At 39.4% G+C, this 22,370-nt stretch overlaps 1 protein-coding gene and 1 long non-coding RNA gene across 9 annotated transcripts in view; one reads left to right on the top strand and one right to left on the bottom strand.

The window, feature by feature from the left end:
- The window catches only part of ildr2 (immunoglobulin-like domain containing receptor 2), a 129,766-nt gene that overhangs the window by 15,088 nt on the left and 92,308 nt on the right, over nt 1–22,370 (top strand). Inside the window, exons 1-2 of one of the 8 annotated variants that reach the window (XM_069888515.1) lie at nt 3,801–4,559; nt 19,315–19,408. The exons of 2 other annotated variants lie outside the window; for them this stretch is intronic. Coding sequence is in view for 2 of the 6 variants with exons in the window: in XM_069888519.1 (XP_069744620.1) it covers nt 4,493–4,559 (67 nt within the window). In the remaining 4 variants the exon portion in view is untranslated. Of the gene's footprint in view, nt 1–3,800; nt 4,560–19,314; nt 19,409–22,370 lie in introns of those variants that run through there. 5 more of the 8 variants (XM_069888518.1, XM_069888522.1, XM_069888516.1 and 2 more) reach the window with 5 other exon arrangements.
- On the bottom strand, nt 446–4,906 carry LOC138738407 (uncharacterized). Its single transcript, XR_011341533.1, has 3 exons — nt 4,694–4,906; nt 3,099–3,268; nt 446–1,370 (listed from the first exon to the last, which is right to left on the bottom strand). It is a non-coding gene; the product is annotated as an uncharacterized lncRNA (long non-coding RNA).

Consider the following 22,370-nt stretch of genomic DNA (forward strand, 5'->3'; position numbering starts at 1 on the left):
TCCAGTCCTTGGTACAAAACATGCAGCCATAACTCAAATATAGACAAATAATACATAGGCAGGACAAGTATTTCATTGATACAAAGAAATACATAAATATTGTTTAATGAATATAACGGTCTCGGAAGGTTAGTGTGAGCAGTTCTTTTTGTTGTACAGAATTCTCACTGCCCACGGGAAGAAGTGTTCCTCAACCTGGTGGTGCTGGTTCTGATACTCCTGAATCTCTTCCAGCATCTGCAGTCTCTTGCGTCTCCAATCTAGCACAATTGATTTTTTTTTTAATTATTGAGAAAACTTATCAAGTGATAAGCAGAAGAAACAAAATAAGTCACAAAAAAAAAATCACCCTTGATCAATTTCCTTTTTATTTTTGAGGAAATATCAAAGGTATTTTCACCAGAAAGCTTCAATAATCTTTGTTAGAAAAGTTGAAAATGGTGGATTTTCAAAGTATTTGTGGATGAGTAATTGTTTGAAAGAAAGAAATCAAGTGTGCAAGGTGAAAAAGATCAGAATGATGAATGAGTTATTGTCCTATGTACAAATTGCAATGTACAGATGCAATGGAAGTCTTACTTAATGCAGCTTTCCAAAACATAAAACACGCTGTCAAATCTAACTCTAATTAAGATGCCATCAAGAGAAAAAAGATAATGAATATGAAAAAATAAAAAACTTTTCACTCTTTGGTAGTTAAATCAATACTGTCATTTGAACAGACTTATCTTTGGTGGTCTTGTTATGGTATGAGTGATATAGGGAGCTTCAGACAAAAATTGTTCATAGATATGTGGAGTGGAATGGCCTAACAATAATTGCAAGAGCATTTGTTTGCAGGTCGTGCCAAAGACCAATTCAGAAAATAAATGCAACTTTTGTAAATGTCTTTGTGATGTTAAATGATATGAGCAGCAACGTAATTGACACCATCTTCTAAAAGGTGTTTCATTAAATTGTGGCCAATGAAACAATATGGGCATTTTTGCACAAAGTTCTGCACATTGGAAAGGAATAATCATGCCCAACGATTTAAAGATGATGTCAGAATTGAATATCAGTAGATTTTCAGCCAAGAGGTTTTACTTTTATGACAATTGTAAGTGAAATAAAGTGATGAAAGTCAAATGATAAGAGATTAAAGTAAGTTATGATGATGATGCTGGATCTGCACTCGAATAGATTCCACGTTTTATATTTTTCTTGACTTGTTAATGGATAACCAGATCGAGATCACCAGCCTCCACCACTGACAAGGTCAAGTAGAGCAGACACTGGGAATGTCACCATTTTCAAGTTGTTCACCATCCAGGCCTGGAATTATCACCAGTAAGTAATTCCTGCAATACTCCATCTCACCAGAGTAATAACTGTGGTTCAAGAAAACAGCATATCATTATCTTCTAATGAACAATTAGAGATAAGTAATTCATTTTATGAGGAACTTCAACAATATTAGCATCTACCAACAGTAAAATCTTATCATCACCATCAGCAAGTCTCATATCATTGATATGCTAGAATTTAAATTCTGAACCTCTCCCAACCATTACCACCTGTTATGAGCCCAGAGGACTCATAAACCCAACAGCAATAGATATTCACCAAGACAAATGGTTACTTAAACAAATGTTGCTTTTAGTTATCTTTAAACATGAAAACAGAATCAAACTTTAACTTATTACTATTAACTTAACCTAACAACCCCCTTCTGTATGTAATGTGTGTGTAAAAGGTTAGAAAAGTTATTTGATTCAGTCGAATCTCACTTCTCACTCCTCCAAGTTCACTGGTTGCAGGCAATTCTTATACTGTGCACAGAATTTAACATTTATGAAGTTCACCAGGCTTTGGTGTTGAAAGGTAAATGGTTACCGCTCAGGAAGGTTCTTGTTGGTTTTCAGAGAGAGATTTGTTGTTTCTTTTTAATCACCCACTTCAGTGTCTTGCTGAAGAAACTTGCCCCCTCAGGGTTTTCCAGATGATAACTTCTTTCTTTCAGGTCATCACAGAGTTCCTTTTTGTTTCTCTTACTTCAAGTGAAACATTATGCAGCCAGTCCTCTCCTCTTGCATGGACCACAAGGACTTTGACCAAATTGAACTAAGCACTCACAACCAGTCTTCCAAACGGTTTTTCCACAAGCTTGCCAGCTTGACCTGTTCCATTCCCAGTTGGTGATGCTGCTGACTGTAAAACGACAGAACTGATTTTTTTCCCTTCTTTCTCTCAGAGAAAGCCTGTTTTACTCTTTCTGCTTCCAAAGCCACATTACCCTCTTAGAACAGCAAGTTCTACTGTGGATTACCTGTGGCTCCAATGAGTTCTTTCATCAGTTGCCTTTTTGTAAACAACAATCTATTAGTGAAGTCTCTTGGGCACTCTCCAAAGCTTTTGCAAAGGCTCTTGGTGCCAGACTGTCTAGCATGAGTAGAGCTCTTGTATTTTAAATAAGATCTGTTTTAAAGTGTTTGTATGTGACCTACATTAAAAAACCTGTCCCAAAAACATATCTATATACAATACAAACACATAATTTGTCACACACCTCAGAATTACCACATCAAACTCCACCATCAAAACCTTGCTATCACCATTGACCCAACTTAACCAGCAATATAAATACCATGGCTACAAGAGCAAGAGAATTTAGCTAACCTGTGATAAGTGATTCACCTTCTGATACCCCAAACACAAATAATCTTACAGAAACTTTAAAAATGCTGTGTCAGTAACTCTCAAGAAACTTAAAAGTACCTAGGGCGGAGCAGCCTATTTGCTTGACACCCTGTACATTTGTTTTTTTCATGGTGGCTGCATTGTGTACCATCTTGCAAATGCACTGCATTTACTTGCTTAATCGATTACTATACCAAATCCCAAACCGGTGATGTCGACCATCAAGAAAGTCTCGAGCAGCAAGTGTAGTAACATCATCACACACAGAATCCCTCCAACTCATGCACCATCCTGACTGGGAAATATGTCAACAGTCCTATAACATGCACAGCAGGAGTACATTTATAAGAGGATCTGCAGCACTTCAGGAACGGACTTGATGCAAGGTCTCGAACCCGAAACGTCAACTGTTCCTTTACCTCCAGATGTTGCTCGACCTGCTGAGTTCCTCGGGGTTTTATTTTGCAGAGAATAGGAATCGACGAAAGCAAGTCTTTCTCATTTAATCGCTATTTTTCAAGAGCAGGTCTGCACTTCATCTTCTTTTGGCTTTCAACTTTGATATTTTCCAAAATCGGGAGGTTTTCAGCTGCGTGAAACAGAAAACAAATACCTTAAGTTGTAAAAGGTGAAATGACAATTGATAAGGATAGATAACACCGTAATGCCAAATAGCCAGTTGCAGAAGGGAACTGGAGACAAAAAAAAATCTTAATTGGATTCAAAATGGTGTTAGGCGGACACAGCAGGCGGGGGTGGGATTGTCTGCCTTGTTCGCTGAATGGGCCAACAAATTAGAGCGACCTTTCTAGTTTGATTTTTAGCTTAGTGTAATGAAGGTTAATTGTCTTGGAAGATTTGCTCTATTTTTCTCTCAGATGTTGCCTTGACCTCACGTTTTATTTCATAATTTTTTTTTTCGTATAATTTGTGCTGGAATCCATTGAGTTGAAATGTAAGGTTGGAATTCGAACTATTGCTTCATTTTCCAGATAAAGTTATCAATTCCGGACATGCCTCAACTCAATTCTCGCTCCAATAAATAGCTGAGTAGCGCAAGTCGTTTACATTGTTGCAGTAAAATTGTGCTGCACGGGATGAACTGCATCACAAAACGAAACAAGCGTCATTTTTAAGTTCATTTCAGTATGTGCCCTCAAGGTTATTTTCTGGGAAAGACGAGGCTGGAATTCTTAACTAAATTCATGAACCGGTTGATGAAGGTTTTCTGACAAGACGCACCGTTCTATTGAAACAACGAGTGCCTTTCATGCGTTCAATTTGTATTAGGGATTCTGATATTTTGTTATACTCAAATCAACACAAAACGACATTATTGGGAGAAATGTGGTAAAAATAAATAACGGAATAAAATATCTGTACTTTATCCGTTTAATGCACAGCAGCTTCACGAACGCTGTCAATTTCTCCCAGCGCGGAGTCCAAAGCAGCATCAATGAAACCATGTGATTGGAAAGGCTCATCTGTGGAAAGGGGGATTATGCTGATTTCATGGCGAATCCCTGTCTGTGTTGCAGTTTGTTTGAAGCGATACAAAAACCAGTAAAATAGTCGATGCTACAAGGTTATTACTTGTACTTCAAGGCGACCCTCCTTTCTCTGCGGTCTGATTTTATCGAGCCTTGGACGAGCGCACCACCCTTTCGGGGGCAGATGAGTAACAGGTGCCAGATCAAGCTTGGCCGATAGTTTCGTGTTTGCCAGAACTGAGAGAGGCGGATTACAATGGGAAGTCGGACTTTCATTCACGATCCGAGACTCAACAATTTCCACTCATAAACAAGTATTGGGGATGAAAATGACGTTCAAAATGTGGCTATCTGCCTTCTCGTGGTCGATGCCCGTTCTCTGCCTGGCAGGTAAGCGTTAAATTACGTTTAACTTTATAGTAGATGCGATGGTACCGCGAACTCCCGCAAAAAAAATCGATGAATGAACATGGCTGTTGAAAAATGAACACATCGTGGTTTTCGTGCCTTGTGTGTTAAATCACCTGTTAGTTTCCAGAGGCTTCGCAATTTTCCATCGAGCCCACACCAAGAAATAATTCTGCTCCGTGTGACTTGGCCCCCATGTTCTCAACCTGCCGTTTGAAAATTGATGTGTGACATCGCCCATGTTTCCAAGTAAAGTTTTTTTTAAACTCATCGTAGTGAAACCGTTAAGCGTCCTAGAATGGGAAGAAAGGAAATAAATTGTGTTTTAGTAACCGGGTATCCCAATCAAACGCTCCTTGCAATCGTAACGCTTTTTTAAAAGACAGAGAATTAAATCATTCATTTTAAATTTGAAACCCTGTCGGATTTTAGTGACCTGTTTCAGTTCGTCACTGAATCCTGGATGATTCATCCCATTTTCTGACTCGCGTGGTGCCCTGAATCACACATGCAAAAAGACGGTTTGTTCCATTGCGTTAGATGAACTCTCTTTCTACGAATACATTGTATGTTGGCACCGATACTACTGAATAATGGAACTGAGCACCACAGACAGGACTGGTACTTCAGAATACTGTGTTTGTGTCTGAACTGAGCCTACATTGATGCAAGTTTTCTTCATTCTTTCGTGGCGTCCCCTCTTGCAGCGATTGAATCGAAGCTTGAGGTTCAGTTGATGCTGGGGATAAAACAACGATTGGTTCCAATCTCTGAAAGGCTAGATTGTTTATCTTTTGAAACCGGCTGGGACAAAACTTTAGAATGACGACTAATATTTTACTGCCGTTCCCGGAGAGCTGGGCACAAGTGCAACGAGTTGTTAAAATGGTGGTAACCCGGCATACATCTTCGTTGGTAGGTTCCGCAGAACAATTCATGGAGATTTATTTCTCAGAACTACCGGTCCACCTTCAACAACAACATAGAAGTAGTATTATGCAGATAATTAAAATAGGGTTCTCTGTTTGTTTGAATACCACTTAAAACAGTGGAAAATATTATTATGGAACTGCCTCATTTTCAGTCTTCTTGTGTCTGAATGTATCAATAAGAAAATGTGAGCTCAGTACAGTAAAGCAAGTTAAAATGCCAGTATTTGAAATAGAGAAATTGGGTTGTTAAAGTGACATTTAGAAAACGATCTGATTTTAAATGTATTAAATATCAAGCTTCAGATATCATCACTCCTTATAGGTAAAAATGTTTTTGCTTTTCCTCTGTTTAGAAAAAAAGTTGTGCTCGAAGATCAATTTTGCAGTTTGTTTTCTACAGGCACACATTCAATTCCTACTGAAAATATTACTTTTCAAAAGAAAAGATTTCATTTCATTACGATTTTTTTTGCAAGTCGATTAAAAGATAGTAATTTATTTCCAATAGTCTCCATTTTTCAGATATGATTTGACACTGTGGAAAGCAAAGGATCAAATTTAGAGCAAGGGCAGCCAAGTTTACACTGAAAACTATATCTGCTTGAACTGTGAACATTATTGAGACCCGAGCTTGATTTTTGTGCAAAATTGTGGGCATTGTATTACAGAAAAGATATGATTACCCAGGAGGGAAATCTGAGATTTATGAGGATATCACTGAAAAGGCTGAGGTTTTTTCTGGCACAAGACCCTGAAAGGAGGTTTAATGTTGGCCAGTTTTAGGCCTTGTATCTCAGGAAGTATGTGCTGGCATTTCAGAGAGGAGGTTTATAAGAATGATCTCAGGGATAAGAGGGCTAGCATATGAGGAGCATTTGATGGCTTTGGGCCCATGCTCGCTGAAGGATGAGAAGGGATCTCATTCCAAATATTGAAAGGACTAGATAGAATTGACATGGAGAAGATGTTTTCAGTGGTGGAAGACTTGAGGACAAGAGGGCACACCCACAGAATAACAAACATCCCTTTAGAAGAGATGAAGAGAAGTTTCTTCAGTCAGATGGTGAAACTGTGGGGCTTGTTACTATAAGCAGCTGTGAAGGCTGTTATTGGTATATCTAAAGCAGAAGTTGATAGAACCTTAATTCATATGGGCATTAAAGAGTATGGGGTTGGAAGGAAAAATATATCAACCATGATATGAATGGCAGAGCAGACAACTCGTGATTAACCTTTAATTTGACCAGAAAATTTCACTGGTGACATCCAGGAGAAAATTTTATTTCATCCAATAATTTGTGTACTATACAAGTCATGGCCTTTCAGTGAGAAGGTGAAATGAAACAGTGTTGTAATTTGGCTCAAGTAGGGCTGCTATTGTATTTTTAGATTTAAACTTTAAATAATATGTTGACTATTCTATTGTACATGCAACATTTCCAATTCACTTTACTCCTTTTGAATTTTTTTTTTGATGAGTTTGTTTTGTAAAACTTGTGCTTCAAACTAAAATGTTGCACTTATTCATTTTGTGTTTATGAACTCTTAGTCCTGAATGGTTTATTTTGTCATCTTCAGTTTTTTTCATTCATACTTTTGCAAGGTTCTTTCCAGTTTTAGAACTTACCTGTCAGCGGTCCCTGTGGAAGTGATGATAACTAGTCCTGTTGGTTCAAATTCAGACAAATATCTTCATGCCAATTTTGGCATCATCTTAACACCTTTGTTGCATTGGCAGCTCCCAAGAATAACCAACCACACAAAATTAGTAGATTCCTGGCTCTGTCTAGAATTGGTTGTACAAGTTGCTCTTTAAGTGACCAATAAGACAGAAACTGCTATGTGTTAAGCCACTGATTCCATGTGCTGTGATTTTTTTTTTTAGTTGCAGAATGGGAAGGTGGAAAAGATGGAAAAAAAAATTAAAGGACCTAAACTAATTGGTTCAATGTCTGGAAAGTTATCATGTATTTTGGTGAGACTGTTGCATGATGGATTTTGTTATTTCCTGAAACCTGTCTTTCTGGACACAGGACCACTAATATGATGACTCTGTGGTATTTTACCTGAGTTCTTATTGGCAGGGACAGTCAAAAACAATCCCATTAATATGGACATCACAGCACCAAATGTTTCTACGCAGTCATTCTCTTGACTTCCTTCTATTCAGTGTGGTGTTGCTAAAGCAATTAATAATCACCAGATTTTCACATTAAAAGCAATGTTATATTGGCACATCTTATTTAAAGTATGAGTTGAAGGAACTTCTAGCAACAATATCAGTGAAATTAAATGAGGAAGTCAGCAAGTCGCTGACCTATTTGGCCTTCACTATCCAGGAGCCATGTTATTAACAGTCCCACTATGAAATGTGCCGTTCAAATACTTGCGATCACAAGAAGTTCCCATACAAATATGAGATACTTATGAAGCACATTAAGCAGAAAGAGTAGAGATAAATTTTTAATGTTGTGACAAGTTCTAAATGTTGCACACAACCACCCCAGGACTGGTATTGAATCCATTTCCTTCAGATACAATTAATGTTGGAAATTTACATAATTTATTTTAAGAATATAACAGGAGAAAGAGACCTTTCAAAAATGAGTCTACGTTTTCTTGAGCACCTCCAATGATCAAGTTGCCACACCCTTTCATATTAGAGAATTCTGGAGATTTATCACCCTCTACCAGTCCCTTTACACTTCTGTTTGAAATGCCCCCTTATCCTGAAGCCATGTTTGCTTGTTTTGAGACTTTCCCATCAGTGGGAATGTCTCAAATCGACCAGGTCAGACTTTATTAGGATCTTGCATTTTTCAATAAGATTACCCTTTATTCTTCTAAATTCTAAAGAATACAACTTTAATGTAATGATAAGACAAATCTCTCATCCCAGGAATTAGTATAATGAATCTCTTCCAATATATATGTGTACATCCTCTCATAAGTGAGGAGACCAGAACTGCATAGTACTCTATGCATGGCCTTGCCAATAACCTGTATAATTGTATCAGTTACTTAATTCCAATCTCATGTAATATGCCATTTGCCTTTGATGTAACTACTGCAAAAGTACACCTTGAACTTTCTGTTCTTGACTCGACTATAATCTTTCTCCTTTAAGGTTCCTCTTGCAGAAGTGAATGATCTCGTACTTCATACATCAAACTCCATTTTCCAAATTTTCATCCACTTTGCCAATCTATATCCTCTTGCAGAATCCAAACATCCTCATTATGCCATAATTTTTTTGGGAACTGTCAAACTTGGATGCATTATATTCTGCCTCTTTCTCCAGGTCATTAAGATATACCTTAAAAAAATGTTTATTCCAATCCTATGATAACCCACTGCTTCATTCTTTTATTTCTTCATTAATCACTCTTTTGTTTGCTTCTTTTACATCATTCCTCATTAATTAAAACAATTTGGTTGTTCAAACTCAATACCATTCAGTCACAAATCTTCGATCAGGTCGACTGGATCAAGGAATTGTGTATTTTCAGAACCATTGACATCCCAGGGCTCTTTTAGAGGGTGCTACACTGAAATAGCAAGTTCCAGTGTAAAGCCTTATAACCTTGGCCAACTTGCATTGTGATGGTGCTGTTCATTTACTGCTGACTACAAAATCTGACACCGTGTTTTCTGCTGCATGTTTGAGCATATGCCACAGACTGAATCTTTCAATCTTCTTTGATTTGCTCAATGCAATATGCATTGCGCAAGATCTTTGTCCACTGAACCAATCACTCCTTGTTCAACAAACTAACCATCTTAGGAATCAGAATAGTGAATCTTCACTCCATTCTCATTGGAGCAGAATACCTTTTTGGATAAGGAGGTCAAATTTATATAAAATGTTCCAGATGTGGCCTGTATATTTTTGTAAGATGTGTTTACTTTTGTGCTCCGATTATCTTGCAGTATTGCCCAGTATTGCTGTCCGAGTTGCCTACAGAACCTCCAAGTTAGCTTATAGAAATTTGCCTACAGGGACATCCAAGTTCCTTTGAGCACTTCTTTTCTGAAGTGAGAATTAAATTGCTGAACCACTTTCATATTGATCCACATGGCAATGGCGAAAAACCTGTTCATTCTCTTGGTGGTCCTCAATATCATTATTCTTAATCTGACATGTAATAAATGATTATTGTGCACCATTCATATTCACATAAAATTAAAATTGCCTTGCATGACAGACAGTTTCCCATTCACAGAGCAGATCTTTAACAATGATGATATTAGAAATTCTTACTTCAAAAAAGCCTTCAAATATTTATTGATTTCTGTTATTCAAAAAATGCCAATATTTGTCATGAAATTCAAGCTATTTTATTGCAAAAGTATCTGCACCATTGATGATTTCCAAAAGCAATACTCCCACTCTTTTGAGTAGGAGTTCAGTTGTATTGTTGCAAACACATAAAATAAATTATTAAATTCCAAAACCATTTTGCTACATCTCTTGTGTTCAATGAAATGTTCATTACTGGTGAACATATTGGATGAGAATAGATTATTTACATTCATTTTCCTGCATCTTGCCCCTCTTCTTGTGTGCTTGACAAGTTGAGTGCACTTAAAGTATATTCTTGTCAGTTCATACTGAGAAAGATAGAACTTGTTAAAGTAACTCTTTAGAAAAGCCTCCTCTTAACTTCAGTGCAACCCAACTACTTGTTTTTCTAGCCCTGAGAAAGGTTTTGCTTGATTGGCAAATAAATGAAACTCCTGTCTTGCGCTCTTTTTTGAATAAAGAAAGAATGAAAATAGACTAGTTTGTTAATTATCTGTCATTTCAGATTTATTGTCAAAGTATAGACATGACATCACATACAACCTCGAGATTATTTTTCCTGCGGGTGAGCCAGAATTATCTGTTATGGATCCAGAGGACTCCAAAACCCAGCAATAGAAATTCACCAAAACAAATGGTTATTTAAATAGAAGTCATTTTTAATTTTCTTTAAACATACAAACAGAATCAAACTTTTAACTTATTACTATTAACTTAACCTAACTTAATCCCCTTCTAATTCTAAGCGCACATGTATGTAATGTGTATAAGTTCAGAAAAGATCTTTGATTCACAGTCCAATCTCACTTACTACTCCAAGTTCATCGGTATCAGGCAATTCTTATACTGTTCACAGAATTTAAATTCATGATTTTTAACCAGACTCTAGTGAAAACAGTTAAGTGGTTACTGCTCTGGAAGGTTCTTGTTGGTTTCAGAGAGATATTTGTTGCTCATTTGACACACACCAATTGATTCCCTCTGAACAGCCACTTCAGTGTCTTACCGAAGAAACTTACACCTTCAGGATTTTCCAAATGATAACCTCTTCTTCTGCAGGTCACCACAGAGTTCCTTTTGTTTCCCTTATTTCAGGTGAAACACTTAAGCCAGTCATTTCCTCTTGTATGGAGCACAAGGGTTTTGAATAGGCTGAACTCAGAACTCATGACCCGTCTTCAAAATGGAGTTTCAACAAGTTGCCAGCTTGCCATTACTGCAGAAACCAGTCCTCTCTCTCTCTCTCTCTCTCTCAGAGAAAGCCTGTTTGGTCTCTCTTTCTGCTTGCAAGACCACATGACCTTCTTAGAACAGCAAACAGGAACCAGACAGATTGCAGCACCCAATCTTCTGAGCTTGTTCATCCATTGCTTTCAAAACAATAGTTCATTTACACCTGCCTTTGAAATTCTCTTTAGCAAGCAGTCTCCTTGTTTTATTGTCTTTGCAAAGACTCTTGGTGCCTGGATGACTCACGTTCAGCAAAGCTCTTGCATTTTAAATGAGATCTGTTTGGTGAAGTGTTTGTTGGAGTAGTGTAGGTCACAAACAAATGCAATCTATCTCTTTCAAAAACATATCTATATACAATATAAAATATGTTATAATCCATCACATACCTCTTATTGGTGGTGCAAAGAAAACTGTACACAACATATACGTGACAAACAAAGAACTGGTAAACAAACTGTGCAAACCAGAGATAGAAAAAAACTCAATAAAGTGCAAAAGTAAGAGTCCTTAAATTAGTCCCTGATTGAGTTTATTGTTGAAGAGTCTGATGCTAGAGGGTTAGCAGCTGTTCCTGAACCTGGTGGTGTGAGTCTTGTGGCATCTACTCTTCTTTCCTGATGGCAGCAGTGATGATGATGCTGCTGCTCTCCAAGGGTAGCATTCCCTGGAGATGTGCTCAATGGTGAGGAGGGTTTTGCCTGGGCTGTGTCCAGTACCTTTTGCAGGACTTTACACTCAGGGGTATTGGTGTCCCCATACCAGACTGTGATGCAGCTGGTCAACACACTTTCCACCACACATGTATAGAAATTTGCTACCAAACCTCCACAAACTCTTGAGGAAGTAGAGGCGCCGACACACTTTCTTAACAATGCCATTAGCGTGTTAGGTCCAGGAAAGATCCTCTGAGATAGTGACTCCCAATAACTTAAATTTGCTCAGCCTCTCCACCTCTGATTTCCCCCAATAATCATTGGTTTTCCCTTTCTGAAGTTGAAAATTAGGTCCTAGGTTTTGGTGATATTGAGTTCATGGTTGTTGTTGGTGCATCATTTAGCCAAGTTTTCAATGTCCCTCCTGTTTGCTGACTCATTGCTCCTTTATATACAACCCACTACTTTGGTATCATCAGCGAATTTGTAGAGGATGTTGTTGTTGTACTGAGTCGCACAGTCACAGGTGTAGAGTAGAGCAGGGGGCTAAGAACACAGCCCAGTAATGATGGAGATTGTGAAGGAGATGTTCTCACCAATCCTCACTGATTTTGGTCTGGAGAAGAGGAAATCAAGAATCCAATTACAGAGTGGTGTGTTGAGTCCCAGGACTTGGAATTTGTTGATCAATTTTGAGGGGATGATGGTATTAAATGCCAATCTGTTGTCAATAAAGAGCATCTTTACTGTCCAGGTGTTCCAAGGCTTTGTTAGAGCCAGTGAGATAGCAATAATAGGCCAATTGGAATGGATCTCTGCTGCTGCCCAGACAGGAGCTTATATGCTTCAACACCAGCCTTTCAAAACATTTCATCATTGTTGATGTGAGTGCCATTGGTTGATAGTCATTTAGGCAGGTTACCACATTCTTCTTGGGCATTGGTACAATCGATGCCTGTTTGAAACAGATGGGTACCGCACCCTACCGGAGTGAGATGTTGAAGATATCTGCGAATATATTGGCAAGATGGTCAGCATAGATTTTTAATACTCTGCCAGGTACTCCTTCCAGACCGATGCTTTCTTTTGATACGCTGTCCTGAAGACAGTTTGCACGTTATCCTTGGTGAAAACATCTATGGGGAAAACTTTAGAAACTCTTATTAAATATGTTATAGCAGGACATACAGACAAAAAAAAAATCATGTTTATTGAGCAAAGTCAACCTGGTTACTTAAAAGAGAAATTGCAATTTATTGGAATTTATATTTTGGAAAAATAATAAGATGAAAGGGAAAATGGTTTAAGTACTGCAGTGAGATTTTCAGAAGGCTTTTGATTAGGTGCTCCATCAAAAGTTATTGTGGAAAAATACAAGATCATGGAATCGCCTATTAGCATGGACAGAAACTAGTTGGCTGACAGGAAACAGGGTAGTCCTGAATGGGGATTTTATTCTGGTTTATCGAGATGTAATGATGCTAAGGCCTCCAAATTTTGCAAATTATAAACAAATCATAATTCAGATGAAGGCTCAGTAGGTATGGTTGCTAAATTTGTTGCTGACACAAAAATGTATAGGAAAGTGAGTTGTTTAGATGACACAAGGATGTTACAGAGAAATATAGATATGCTTATGTGAGTGATTGATGCTAACAATGTTGGTTTAACAATTTGAATGAGAATGCAGATGTCACCAAAACGGAGGTATTGTGGTCAGTGAAGATTAACATCTAAGACCACAACAGGATCTTAATCAAAAGGAGTCACGTGATGGAGTAGTGGCCGGACAGTGAACTCCAGCCCTCTCCAGAAAAGTCGGAAAAAACAAAGGAAAACACAAAGGCACAAAAATAAAAATTAAAGTAAAGTGAGTATAAAGGTGGAAAGAAGATGGCGACGAAAAAAGAAAAATCGAAACCAACGGTAAGAAGAGAGGAAGAGAAGACAACGGAAGAAGAAGGAGAAGGACTTACCTGTTCGAAGAGGCCCGCGGTGGAGAGAGAAACCGCTCCCTCAGGTTGGTAGAAAGTGGACTACAAAAATGGCTCGCTGAGCCGAGTAAAAGTGCGCAACCGCGCATGCACGAGGAGTCGCGCATGCGCGATGCGCATGTAAAAAAACACACCGACGGGAGGGGTGACCAGCTGGGGAGTCGATCTCCACAACCGGCAATGACAGCTGCAGAACAGCTGCAGCAAGAGGAGAATATAGAAGACAACGAAAACAAGAAAGAAGAGAAGAAAAGGACAAAAAAGAAACAACAGATGGCCAACCCAGAGGAAGAAGAAGAGGAAGAGGAAGAGTACAGGGAAATATAAGAAGAAGGGAAAGGCAAGACAAAGGATATACTTTCTCTTATTAAAGAATACATGGAGTCATTTAAAGAATGGCAAGCGCAAGAATTTAATGATTTAAGAAGAAGAATAAACAATACAGAAGAGAAAATGAATAAAATAGATATGACCTTATCAGAAATGGGAAAAAGAATGGACAAGGTGGAAGAACGAGAAGCAGCAGTAGAAATGGAGGTAGAGGACTTAAAAAAGAAATTAGAGGAATCTAATAAAAAAGTTAAGGAGACACAAGAACTGTTAGCTCAGAAAATAGATATAATGGAAAATTATAACAGAAGAAATAACATAAAGATAGTGGGCCTTAAGGAAGATGAAGAAGGCAAGAATATGAGAGAGTTTATAAAAGATTGGATCCCTAGGATCCTAGGATGACCAGAACTACAGCAAGAAATGGAAATAGAAAGGGCACATAGAACATTGGCCTTTAAACCACAAACACAACAAAAGCCAAGATCTATTTTAGTAAAATTCCTAAGATATACTACAAGAGAAAAAGTACTGGAGAAAACAATGGAAAAAGTAAGAGAGGGCAACAAGCCACTGGAGTACAAAGGGCAAAAAATCTTCATTTATCCAGATATAAGTTTTGAACTCCTGAAGAAGAGAAAGGAGTTCAATACAGCAAAGGCGATTTTATGGAAGAAAGGGTATAAATTTATACTAAAGCATCCAGCGGTATTGAAAATATTTATTCCAGGACAGCAAAACAGACTATTCTCGGATCCAGAGGAAGCACGAAAATTTGCAGAACAATTACAAAATAGACTGAGAGATGAAGACGTCTAACGAGAGTACAAAAGACTGCGAACTAAAAAGACACATAAGTTTTGAACTCCTGAAGAAGAGGAAGGAGTTCAATACATCGAAAATGATCTTATGGAAAAAAACTATTCTCGGATCCAGAGGAAACAAGGAAATTTGCAGAACAACTACAAAACAAACAGAGAGATGAAGACATGTAATAAGAGTAAAAATGACCACGATTTATATGTATGTGGGTAAAGAGGTATATGTGGGTATGCAAGATAGAGTAAAAAAAAAACAGAATATAAAGCTAGAATACTATCAGACCATTCACCCTTAATATTGACAGTAAAGTTAGAGGACATCCCTCCAAGAATGTATAGATGGAGATTAAACCCCATGTTACTTAAAAGGCAGGATTTTAGAGAATTTATTGAAAAACAAATTAAAATGTATTTTGAAATAAATACAAAATCAGTGAAAGATAAGTTTATACTATGGGATGCAATGAAAGCATTCATTAGAGGGCAAATAATAAGTTATGTAACCAAGATGAAGAAGGACTATAATCAGGAAACAGAGCAGTTGGAAAGGATCTTAATCAACTATTGGGCAGTCTTAAACTATAGGGGCATACTTGAAGGTGAATGGGATTTAAAAGGGATCTGAGAGGTAACTTTTTTCCACACAGTGTGGTTGATAAATGGAAAGAGCTGCTTGAAGTAGTACATGTAGGTACAATTGTGGCCCCATGGATTGTCGGTGTGGTGGGAGGAAACGGTTGCCATGTCTCCGGACTGGTCATCTTACTGCAGGGGGGAAGGGGAAACTTTACAATCACTGATGTGAAGGAGGTGGTTTGGGGGGGGGGGGGCATCTCCTCATGGTGGACCTGAAGTACCTCGACACCCCCGCTCTGGCTGATTAATGTATATGCCTCCCAGTGTTGCTGGCGACATCCAGTTCAGTTGTTCTGGCTGGTGACTTAAACTGCATCATTGATGCAGCTGGACGATCCAGCAGTGCTGGTAGCAGACTAGGCAGCTCCTCCAGACTTCTGATGGAGACAGTAAAGGACGCATAGCTGTGCGAAGCTTTCAGCAACCGTGGAGGTGGAGCACAGCTGTAGCCCATCTGGTCGAGATCGGTCAGGTCAAGCTGGTCCCCGATAGAATTTGTCTTCATGTTGAAGGCCATCACGGTCAGAATCACCGAAGTTACACCAGTGTTCTTCCCTGACCACTGCCTCCTTCACACTTGTTGTCTCCTACAGGAGGACCAGAAGACGGGCAAGGGGATGTGGAAGCTGAACTTTAAGGTACTGACCCTAGAGAACATAGAGGAGATAAAGAAGGAGTATGTTGGTTGGAGAACCATAAAACCCTTTGACTCTCTAGTGACCTGGTGGGAAGCGTCCAAGAAAAACGTCAAGCGATTCTTTATCCTTAAAGATGTTCAGAGGACAAGATAGAGACAGGGAGCTGAGCCAACTCCAGAGTGACCTACAAAAACCCTTCCTTTTGCAGTCAAGAGGGGTGGATGTGAGGGAGAAACACCAAGAGGTGAAGAACCATCAAGCCTTCACCACAGAGTCCTCCAAGATTATCTTTAGAACCAGACTCAGCACAGTGGAGCAGAATGAAATGTGCTCAAGTTTGTTTTTCCAAAAGGTTAACAGAAGGAGCTCTGTGATCCACAACTTTAAGGAAGAGGACAGCTCAGTTACATCCTCACAGACTGACATTCAGAGGATTGGCAGATCCTTCAATGCCAGTCTGTATGACACTAAGGATACAGAGAGCACAAGGGAATGTCTGGATCAGACAATTACTCTGAGGGAGCTGATGAACTCCATCCATTCCTTTGGGTTGAGTAAGTCTCCCAGAAGCAACGACCTACTAGCTGAGTTGTACACGGCTCTGTGGGACTGAGTGAGCCTGGACCTGCTGGAAATAGGCAATGCTATGCTCCTGGCAAGAAGCATATCAGATTCCATGAAGAAGGGCATCATCACCTTCATCTACAAAAAGAAGGGGGAGGAGGAAGATATCAGGAACTGGAGACCCATTTCATTGCTAAATGTGGACTACAAAATCCTATCCAAAGCCATCTCCAATCAAGTTGAGTCAAGTCTGTTCTGGGACAGATGATCCATCCAGATCAGAAATACATGGTCCCGGGCAGGAAGATCCCTGACAGCCTCGCACTCCTCAGGGGCTCCTTTGCCTATGTGCACGACGGGGGGGTGGACACCAGGAGAAGGCTTTTGACTGGATTTCACACACATGCATGATGGATGTACTCCAAAATGGGCTTTGAGGAGGAAATTCAGAATTGAATTAAACTGGTCTACACAAACATTTGTAGTTTAGCCCAAATCAACGGGTGGGAAACAGTTAGCTTCTCCATCAAGTCTGGAGTTAGGCAAGGCTGTCCTCTGTCTCAAGTCTTATTTGCATATTGCACAGAACCCTTTGCCAAAGCCATCAAAAAGGACAAGGGCATTAGAAGAGTGAATTTACCAGGCAGCAGAGACACTCTGGTGAAGGTCTTCCTGTACATGGATGACGTCGTTGTCTTCTGTTCGGATACCTGAGCAGTCTGGAAACTGATCAGCATATGCAGGCAATTTGAGTATGTGTCAGGCATCAGGGTCAACCAAAAGAAGAACAAAGCAATGCTCATTGGCAACTGGCTTGACTTATCCACCATCCCCTTCACAGTCAGATCCGACTACCTGAAGATGCCAGGGATCTGGTTTGGAGAGGTTGAGGTGTGCAGCAAAAATTGGTCGGAGCAGATTACAAAGATCCACCAGAAAATTGGGTCTGTGGGTGTGGCGCTCCCTCTTGATAACTGAAAAACTTGGCTATTAGGTGTGAGGTGCTTGCGGTGTTGCAGTACAAGGCGCAGGTGTGGCCCATCCCCCACATCTGTGCTTTCGCAGTCACCAGGGCAGTTTTCAGATTCATTTGTGGTTCTAAAATGGATAAGGTCCAAAGGAGTGCCATGGACAAGTCGCCGGAAAATGGAGGCAAAGTTGTACCCAATGTGGCCCTCATCCTGATGCCCACCTTTGTGTGTGGCTGCATCAAGTTGTGCATTGAACCCAAGTACAAGGGCACCAAGTGCCACTATGTGCTGAGGTTCTACCTGCCCCGGGTGTCGTGAAGGATAGGCCTGGCCCTGTTGTCGTGCATCATCCTATTCTGCTGCACTTTGCTGCACTACCTATCCTTCGTGGAAAAGTTATTCCAGGACCACACCTTCGCCAACAAGGATGTTAGCACTGAACATCCTGAAGAAACGGAGAGAGGAGGTCTCGTTGGATCCAGTGGATGGTTCATTGCCAGGGCTCACTAACAAGAACCAGGATTTGCCCTGGCTGGGAGTGAGAGGGGCCCTCCCACTTAGATCCTTCTTGCATAACCAGAATATGGACCTCCTCGGGACAGCTGTGGCGAGTGGAGACCGTCACTCACCTTTTTGTCGAATGTAGATTTGCAAAGAGTGTGTAGAGTGGGAATGCTTTGTCACGTTTCATCCCCAGCGGCAACGTGACAGATGACTCCCTGACTCATGAACTGTTCTCGGGAATGCACTGAGTCTGACATCCAGAACTGCTGGAAGACCATCAACTTGATGAAGGATACCCTCTGGTTGACCCAAAACCTGTTGGTTTTTCAGCACACTGAGATGTCAGTCTGGGAATGCTGCCGACCGGCACATTCCAGGCTGCAGGAGTACATGCTGAGCCACTTGCTGAGGCTTGGTGCAGCCAACTTGAGGGCACTGTGGGGAAGGAGCACAATTTGGAGACCACCTATTATCAGACATTGAGGGGCTGACACAGAAGGAAGCAACAAGGGATGGTGACACAGACTGACACTATGTAAAAAGTTTCTGAACAGATTTTCTTGTATTATAAATAACCTATTCAATATGAAATGACTGACAATACATAAAAGTTTTGAACAGGTTTTGTAAATAACTTTACTCAATATGACTGAAACTTTGAATGTAAAGTCTTGAATAGTTTATCTTTTATGTAATTTATTGCGAATAAAGTTTATTTTTGGAAAAAAAATAGGTACAATGACAATGTTTGAAAGACAGGTGCATGGATAGGAAAGGTCTGGCAAATGGGACTATTTAGGGAAAACATCTTAATCAGCACGGATAAGTTTGGCTGAATAGCCTGTTTCTATGCTGTAGAAATCTATGATGTTGTAACTAAATGGGCAGTGGGCATGATAGGCTGACTCCTAATTTGTATGTTTGGAATTATTATAAACTCTGTGGCCATTTTACATTGAGAGTTCTTAAACTTGTGGGTCCAAGCTCCTCACTTTACTCTGAATCATAGCTGAACAGTGCAGGTCATTTTGTTTGTGCCCATGAATAGTTATTTCAGATGTTTCTAGTGAATTGAACTTGGTGACCAGTGTTACTATGCCGATGATATTGTACTTGGCTCACATATTTCCCTTCCTCAGTGAAATATTTGCATTCCAGGAGTCACAATTAATGGTCAAGATTACTCTAATATTTGTAACGATCATCATCAATTACTTATGAGCACAAACAAGAGAAGAAATGGAGCCAGAAGGTAACGTTATTACTTGTTTAATAAGCACTGCACAAATGTAAAAGATGCCTTTTAAAAAAAGGGTGAAAATGTTTATTGAATGACTCTCAGCTTTATTTTCTACTCCCTCCCCCACAGACAGTGAGCAAATAATTGTCATCCAATTCTCTCTCCCTTACTAATCTGATGTTGCTCAATCCAATTGCTTCAGCATTAATCTACCTGTGCCCTGGTTAATATCCACTAATTCAGCCCAGACTGGTGACAAATTTAGATTTGCTCATCTGGTTACTTGGCAAATCAATCTTTGGTAGTATCCTTCAATTAGAAAAAAAAGAAATAATTTCTAATTTTATTTTCTGGTCATCAAGCAATAGTATGGCACTTTTCCAAGTGAGGTTTCATTTATTAAAGGAGCACAAAATGTATTTCAGATCTACATTCTATTTTGCTTCAGCATGTTTTTATGCAATTTTATGAGGGGGGTGGAATGCATTGTACAGGTTGGTATTATTTTTTAATGGAATGTGCAAATATATAGAAAATATTTGGCCTGTCCACTACTGTAAATTTTCACATTAAAAGAGCATCAGAAGGAGGTGACAAAGATCCAGGGAAAGGCCAAGGAAGGAATAACTGGCACAGTGACAAAATTAGAAAAGTATTGGTCTGCCTTTCGTTGATGTTTTAGAAGCAGGAGGAAGAACAGTAATAGACAATAACGGGAACACTTAACAAAACAGCAACTTCACCAATTCGTCAAAGTAGTAAAAGTTGTTTTTTTCACCGTATGTTGGAACACGAGTCTAACACTAGCATGAAATAAAATCTGACACAAGTATAACTTCCATTGTGTTGCTCCTGGTTAGTCATTTTTCCTTGTGTCTTTATGACTCATTTTGTAGCTGAGATTTTCTTTTTTCAAATCTAGTTGTTTTGCTTTATGTAACAGGGTGTGGCAGTTGGAATGTATCATGACTCCCTGTTGGTATGTTGCCTCCCAGGTGCCAGGGTCAGGGATGTCTTGGATTGACTCCACAGTATTCTGGAGGGGGATCAGCCGGATGTCATTGTCCACATGGGGACCAATGACATAGATAAGAGGTAGAGATGAGGTCCTCGAGAGGGAATTTCGGGAGTTGGGTAGAAATCTCAGGATTGTTGTCTGTGCCATGTGCTAGACATGATACAAATAGGAAGATATGGCTGATGAATGTGTGCCTGAAGAGTTGGTGCAGGGGCAGGGCTTCAGATTCCTAGATCATTGGGGTAGCTTCCGGGGAATGTCAGACCTCTATAAAAAGGATGGGCTGCACCTGAACTGGAAGGGCAGGAGGGTTTGCTTCAGCTGTTGGGGAGGGTTTAAAATAGTATGGCAGGGGGAGGGAAATCAGAATGAGAAAGAGAATAGGATAGTAGGGAGACAGGGAGTTATGACGGAGAAGGAAATAAATAGTAAAGAGTTAGTCAATAATGATATAAAGGAAAGGCAGGTGAGCAGGCAGGAAAAAGTGCTGTTCAACAGGAATACAGCACAAATTATATCAGTATCTGGTTTAAGGGCACTATACTTAAATGCATGTAGCATTAGAAACAAATAAAAGTAGATGACCTAGTTGCTCAGATTCAACTGAAAAGATATGAAATTTGGTCATTACTGAAACATGGCTCAATGAGGCACATGATTGAGAGCTCAATATCCAAGGATACACAGTATATAGGAAAGATAGGCAGGTGGGTAGAGGTGGAGGGGTGTCTCTTATGGTGAGTAATGACATTAAATCAATAGAAAGAAGGGACATAGGGTCTAAAGTGGTAGAATCATTATGGGTTGAATTAAGAAATGTCAAGGGTAAAATGATCATATTAGCCCCCCAAACAGCAGCCGGGAAGTGGACTATGAGTTACAGCTGGAACTATAAAGGGCATATCACAAGGATAATATCAAAATAATTATGGGGGATTATAACATGATAGCAGATTGGGAAGGACAGGAAATTACTGGATCCCAGGTGAGAGAGTTTGTAGAAAACCTAAGAGGTGGGTTTTTTGAACAGCTTATTGAGAAGCCCACCAGGGAATCCTCAGTTCTAGATTTGGTCATGTGCAATGAACCCAAGGTCATTAGGAAGTTAAAGGTCATAGAACCTCTAGGAAGCAGTGATCATAACATGGTTGAAATTAATTTCAAATTTGAAAAGGAAAAAATGTTATTGGATGTATCAATTTTTCAGTGGAATAAAGGATATTAAGGTGGTATAAGAAAGGAACTGGCTCAAGTCGACTGAAAAAGCAAACTATTCGGAGGAACAGAGCAGGATTGGAAGTAATAAGAAGCATGCAGGATAGATATATTCCAAGGAAAAGGAAATTTGTCCAAGGAAAGATGTTATCAATGTGGATAACAGAGGTGAAGGCTAAGATTAAAGCAAAGGGGAGCGCAATCAAGGAAGCTAGAATTAGTGGGAAATCAGAGGACTGGGAATCCTTAAGAAACTTACAGAAAGAGAAAGAAAGTCATTAGGAAAGAAAAGATGAGTTATGAAAAGAGATTAGCAAACAATATTAAAAAAATAGAGATTTTAAAAAATATATAAAGAATAAAAGAGAGACTTGTTGACATAGGACCGATAGAAAATAATGCTGGGGAAATTATAATGGATGACAAAGAGATGGCAGAAGAACGAAATCAATATTTTACGTCAGTTTTCACTATGGAAGACATTAGTAATATCCCTGACATACAGGGGCTTAAGGGAGTAGAGCTAGATACAGTTAAGATTACTAGAGGAATTGTGCTAGGCTAATGAATGGATTAAATATTGATAAATCTCCCAGACCAAATGAGATGCACACACGGGTTCTGAAAGAGGTGGCTTTAGAGATTGTGGACTCATTGGCAATGATCTTCCAGAAATCAATAGACTCTGGCATGATTCCAGGGGATTGGAGGGTTGCAAATGTGGTTCAGAAAAAAGGAAAC

Source organism: Narcine bancroftii, chromosome 7 (genome assembly GCF_036971445.1).
Source record: "Narcine bancroftii isolate sNarBan1 chromosome 7, sNarBan1.hap1, whole genome shotgun sequence".
Taxonomy (NCBI): domain Eukaryota; kingdom Metazoa; phylum Chordata; class Chondrichthyes; order Torpediniformes; family Narcinidae; genus Narcine; species Narcine bancroftii.